The 6,731-nt window shown below is 31.0% G+C and overlaps 1 protein-coding gene across 1 annotated transcript; it reads left to right on the plus strand.

Moving 5' to 3' along the window:
• The first annotated feature begins 429 nt into the window (after positions 1-429).
• On the plus strand, positions 430-4,149 carry LOC140983508 (uncharacterized). The gene is made up of 4 exons (XM_073450588.1): positions 430-930; positions 1,201-1,466; positions 3,525-3,679; positions 3,898-4,149. The coding sequence occupies exons 1-3, from the start codon at positions 633-635 to the stop codon at positions 3,591-3,593; spliced, it is 633 nt and encodes a 210-aa protein (XP_073306689.1). The 5' UTR covers positions 430-632; the 3' UTR covers positions 3,594-3,679; positions 3,898-4,149.
• The last annotated feature ends 2,582 nt before the right edge of the window (positions 4,150-6,731 follow it).

Here is a 6,731-nt window from a genome sequence, read left to right on the forward strand (position 1 = left end):
ATATTTACGGGAATTCTTAAATGCTTTTTGCCTAATTTTTCTTTTTAACATATGTTAAACGAAGAATAACCTAGAAATCTTTTATAAATTTTTATAAATCAATGGGCATTTAAGTAATCATATACCAACTACCAAGCAAAAAAGTAAAAACGATGATAAAGAAACAAGTAAATCACATTTAAATATATTATCGAAAGACAATAGATTTTTAATATTTTTAAAAATTTAAAGCACAGAAACTTTACATTTATATGTATTTAAAAAATTATCTACAATGAAATATTACATCATTCAATTTCCTTTTTATCCTTTTAATTTTTAATTAATGATAGCCGATCCACCAATTAGGAGAATATTTTCTGACGATGAATTTTTAATTAATTGCAGTTGAAAATTTAAGACACCTATCCTTACTAGAAAAGAAAGCATAAGCTTAGATGTTGTAAACTATAAATCAGAGCATGGAAACGGAATAAGCCTCCCATATTTGACCAGCACGGATTTCGTCTTCATGTTCATACATTTTACCAACAACCGAGTCAAATCTTCGAACCCGTTTTCCGTTCTATTTTCACCAAATTTCCACGCAAAAAACACACAGTAATCTGCAGCAGGGGGAAGGAAAAAGGGAGATGGGATTCCTGAAAGAAGAAAAAGCATTGAAGAAATTGGTATTTGCAATCCCAAGATGGATCAAAACCCTGTTTTTCTTGGTCGCCATGTTGATCTCTTTGCTGTTGTTTTCAGCTCCGGTTCTGTTAGTCATCGCTGATGCTCTGCTCCCTTCCGCCCTGCTCTCGGTGGCCCTGCCGCCACCAGCGCCGCCAATCACCCTCCGGACACTGTATTTGTACCTTAGAGACTATGATTTCCGAGACTCGCTCATAGATATCCCTCTCATATCTATCATCCGCTCCGCCATCATTTTGTGTAAGTATGAGGTTCATTTCATTTATATATATATATATATATATAATTTCAGATTCTAAATTCTCAACTGAATTTTTGGGTTGGATATAAAGGGTGGAGCTAAATATGTAGCGGATCCAGTGCAAAAGCTTCAGGAATCTCACCCTGAAATTATGTCAACATAAGAACAACTAAAAAAAAAACCCACCAAAATTTTCCGTAAAACGAACGAAAAAACACACGAACTCACATGTTTATGAGTAAATTCAATCATTGTGCGTGTTACAACAGGTGTTTACAGTTTCTGCGACGGTCCGAGTTTATCAAGGGGGCCGTACCTGGCGATCGCCACCGTTTGCTCGGCGGCGTCGCTGGTGTTTGTGTCCTTGAAGGCTTCGTATGTGTACATGATGAGTAATTCGAGAGGCGGCGGCGCGGTGGAGGCGGCGCTGTTCGTCTGTTCTCTGGTACTGGCGATTGGCCATGTAGTGGTGGCGTACAGGACCAGCTGCCGGGAGAGAAGAAAGCTTCTGGTCTACAAAATTGATATCGAGGCAGTAAGTCAATATCTTCTTTCCTTTTCTCACCAAATCTATCGCGATTTCACTTTTGGTTTCGTTTTACCTTTATTCCACTTGGAAAAAAAAAATTTATTTCCCCCATAAATATTTATAATTATGTTAGAATACATATAATATAGGTGTGATATTAAAATATAAAAAAGTTATATATTTATTTTTCATACATTGAAGGTGAGATTCTAGAACATACCAATTTAACCTCGCACATATGATCTGGTATGATATAATAACATTTTTTGAGCATATATTATATAAGAAATAAGTACAATTTAAATTCGAATATATATTTTTTTGGGGGTTCATCAGCTAGGTTTGTAATCAATTATTACTAGTTATAATTGGTCGAAGTTTGTGTTTTATTTTGCAATTTTATTCATTTTTTCTTAGATGATTTATATAGTTTTGGGTATACGAGTAATATTCAGTTGTCATGTCCGTAAAGATAATCATCGGACTCGACACTGAAATTTGACAAATTTGAGGAACACGATTTAGGAGAACTCCATCAAATTTACGGATGGAGAAAAGTAAAATTTCATGGACGAGATAATTTGTTTGTTTTTTAGTTTTAATTTTTGTATTTGAATTTTGTGGTGGATGATTGATTAATCGTAGGGAGTTAGGGATTCTCTATTAGGCTGTGTAGAATAAATACTAACATTAAATTTGAATTTATTGATCGTTGCGTCGATGTCACACTAGGAGATATGCCATGAAATCTTGCTAAAATATTTCCCAACAATTTGATTTTATTTTTTATATATATAGAAAATATTGGGGAAAATAAAGTTGTATGTTTAGATATTTTTTTTTGGATGGATCAGTTTTATTTTTTTATATTAAATTATATTATAATGTGTCTGCTTAATATTATTAAATTATATTTGAAAGGATTTTTTTCTTCATGTGAATAATATGATTAGAATTGAGGTAGTTTGAATTATAATAAAATAATGATATTTCGTTTTAATCATGTGGAGATAAGTGACAAGGAGGAAAATTAGGATTTGGATTATGGAAATGGAAAAAAATATGGAAATATGTGTTTCGAAAAATGAAATTAAAAACTTCATTTGAATTCTTTAATACTAATTGAAGAAATTTACGAAATAATACATAGTTATCCTTTATGGAAAAAATATAACATAAAATTGTTTCGTTCTAGAATTATTTTCCAATATTTTGTATAGATTGAGGTGGAGAGAAAAATTATTTTTTACATACATAAAAACTACACAAAATTTTTTGTGAAACGGTCTTATGAATCAATTTTGTGATATAGATATCTTATTTGGATTATTCATGAAAAATTATTAATTTTTATGTCAAAAAATATTATAATAAATACAATTTGAGTTAATAATATATATACTAATTGATTGGGGGGGACCCCAAATTTGGTATATCTAAATTTTCATGTGCCATATTACCTGGTAGATTTGACATTTTCCCCCACACAGCCTTTTAAATATAGAAAAAAAGAAGAAGAAAAGATACACAATTATATAATTTTTTGCTTAGTTGTTTTTTCTTTAAAAAATAAAATAAAATAGAATCGTGGTATGACTGATTCATACAATAATAATTTTTCTCTGTATAAAAATTTCAAGAATATATGTTTTTCGAAAATCGATTTAAATACATTATGATGTCGATAGTAGTCGAACTAAACTAATGTTATTTACACTCTAATTCATGGCGTTAACCCTCCATTTGATGGATAAAATTTATTCATAAAATGGAGCATCGGTCCAGATAAAATTACTCATAATATTTGTAAATTGAAATTGACTATTAATTGTAGTAGTATAATACTTTAATGTAAGACTAACATAAACTAATGCTTGTATATGAGACCTTGTCAAATATTCATGCTAATATTATTGTTATTATTATTATTATTCAGGTCTCAATCCTTACTACCAAATTCAGTGTATCATACTTTATAATAATAATAATTATTATTATTATTATTATTAAATTACTATAAATCTTTTACTTAGACCATGTCCTTTACATGTCAAATGGCTGCAGGTCTCCGCATGGAAGAAAGGGTATCCCCCATATCAAAAGTATTCCAAGAAAGAGCAACAGAGTAAATAAATATATTTCCAGCCAAAAAGTATTGTTACACATTATATTTATGGCCAAATTCCATCTCCATCTCCATCTCCACAGCCAGGCTTCAGGTAATCTAGTTCATTCATCACTATTTAATTTCGTCGAGAATTCGATAAAATGGTCGTATTAGTTTCAATAACACGAATAAAAGCCGTAATATGTTCTGGTTTTTCTTAAGATATACATTTATTGAATATTCGTGATCGGGTGATGTCGAAAAATTTATTCGACGAATATAATGTGTTTTGTGATGCATACAATACTAATTCACTCCTATATTTTACAGGCTTATCCGAAGGATATCTGTAACCTGATGGTCGAGGCACTAGAGTTTGTACTAATATAGCATCATACATGGTAGTAGTGGATTACTACAATTTTGTATACCATAGGATGTGAAAATACACACACAAACACACATGTAAAGTACAATGTAGAATTTTTTTGGTCTAGATGTTAAGTAAACAATGTAAATACATACATATAAAGGTCCATATTTCCAACGTGGTTCAAGTTCTCATTTTGAGTTATATATGCTAGTTTATAATGATTGAAGAAATTATGAGCAAACATCGTGTTGGTTGTGATACTTGTCCCTACTATGAAAACGATCTATACATGTAGTTAAGTAGTTTAGATTGTTATATAATTTAAAAGATTAAAATGACATTATATCAAGCAAAATGGGATTACAAACAGACGAGTTGTATTAGATATATAGTCGAGCTCAAATTCGAACTATGCTATTACTTTTGTGTCGAGACAAATATACCGAGTTTGCTTATTTTCGCGACATGAATTCCAACATAAAACAACCATTATCGACATTATATTTATTTATTATTTCAGTTATTATGTATGGAAGATGATTTCAAAAGAGAACAAACGAACCCTAATCCCATGTTTATCTTAATAGAACAGTAACAATAACAAATAATAAATAATTACACTTCAAATGGTCCTTTGCTATAATTGGCCCATGCTAGTTCAAGCCTCACGAGACACGTAAAAAAATAAGGGAATCCAAGACTATAAATTGAGTAATTTTAGGTGGAGAAAATGGTATTTTATATAATAAAATTAATTTAATATATGATATTAATTAAATCTTTTAATGAGATTGGAAGCCTTTTTCTTGATATGTCATATCAAGGTGGACAGACAAGTGGGGAACCAGATAAGAGATATGCACACTCATGTTTCCATATCAAAGAGTGAATGACGATTGGATCACTTGGATTTTAGAGATCAATTAAGGTCCCCACAGGCCACGAAATGGATGTTTCCTACAAATTGTATGCTCGCAATTAAAAAAAAATCTTAAGAGGATTACAGCTCTTACACAACTGGAAATTCAGGGATTATAACTGAAAATCACATTCATGGATTTGAATCTTTGGATCAGGTGAATTTTTTTACGTTCTACGTGAAACTCTGTTACGAAATGTGACGTTAAAACCAATAAATAGTAGCTTATAAAATCTATCGACTTTATAATTAACAAACTCGCGACGTGTTTTCGGTATTCAAAAAATCTTGTATAAGCACGCGATTATAGAATAAATGACACATAGACACCATTGGAACAATACTTTTTTTTCATGCAGACAAAATTTAAAACATTTCCAGTGATTTATTACCGTAGAGTGCACCACAAAATTAGAGAAGTTATTTACTATTCATTTACAAATAATATTACCGATATAATTTGAGATCTTAAAATTAGTTTGAAAATTTGGAATGAGCACACTCAAAATTGTACCTAGAGTTTAATTTTTTAAAAAGATAAATTGATTTTTTTGTGAGTCGAAGAAGAAGTTTATTATAATCGAGTCTCGGAGAGCTCGTATCAAATTTGACACATTGGTGACAAGATAATTTGAATCAAGTATTTAATTGATGTCCTTATACTACATGCACATCAAGCCCTCCTCCTTCCAATTAATATAGCCCAACAGCCTTGGACTCTGTACATGTAGGCTTAGCCTTCGGTTCAAATAAATTCAAAAACGACATAAAACAAAATATGCCCTTTAATAAACTAAAACAAATAATGTTTACAAAAGTTTATAATTTAAAAAGACAAGAGTAACTCGAATAAAATAACAACCCGGCTTAAAAACATTATCATCACCGGCCCCAAAACTGATTTTGCTCAAGCTCTTTAAGTTCTTCCTTGTTCTTAAAAGAGGAGAAGAGATAAAAAAGACAAGTGTTTGGGAAAACACTCAGCCAATAGAGATGGATTAAACATAATATCACATATATAATTTTTAAAAAAACAACTGAAACTAGACAGGATGGAAACATGTTTTTCTTGTAAAATATTTCAGAAATGAAACTTAACATATATACGTATTTTTGAAAGTAGACATACATAAGCCCATTTACTTTTCCGAATAAACTCGATTGATCTTCAAATTTTGAAAGTAGTTTTTCTAACTCTTCAGTAGCGTGCTACCTGCAATGTTACTTGTTATCGTCTGCTACTCTTGGTCAAAAATCTAGAAAATTCTACAACGTGTCGTTCTATTTTGATACCCCACTAGCCACCAAAAGAATACTCAAAAGGATGAGAACGAAATAAAATTTTGAATTTTCAAACGTCTTAAATCAGTAAACACGTAGAAGTGACTGTGCAATATTGAACTGGCGGTTCGAGATGAAATTTGGTTAACACGTTCATAAAGAAGTTAAGGAAGTCGTGAACAGTGGAGATGAAATTGAACTGTCGGTTCGAGATGAAATTGAGGTTATTTGAAGCAATTAATAGACTATGAACAGAAGTTGTTATTTTCTCGCATAGAATTTGAGTAATCTTCTTGTTGTGGTTGTTTGTAGAAATCTATCCATTGGAATCGAGCCGAAAGTTGGATATAATATTTAAAATGTATTTTGATACATTCTAAAATGGAGATCGGATTCAGAACATTGTATCGGCAAACATAGTTTCTGGACAATGGCATTCAACTTGCTACAGAAATGGTCTATTTATTTGGAGATTTTTGGAGGGTTTTGTATGATTATTTTTCAAAATATATGGGTTGTTTATAGGCTCAAAAATCATCTGAAAGAGCAGCCCATTCACATGTTTTTTTGGAGCCCAAATCTTCACCTTTA

The sequence above is a fragment of the Primulina huaijiensis genome, chromosome 8, assembly GCF_012295235.1.
Source record: "Primulina huaijiensis isolate GDHJ02 chromosome 8, ASM1229523v2, whole genome shotgun sequence".
In the NCBI taxonomy this organism is placed as follows: domain Eukaryota; kingdom Viridiplantae; phylum Streptophyta; class Magnoliopsida; order Lamiales; family Gesneriaceae; genus Primulina; species Primulina huaijiensis.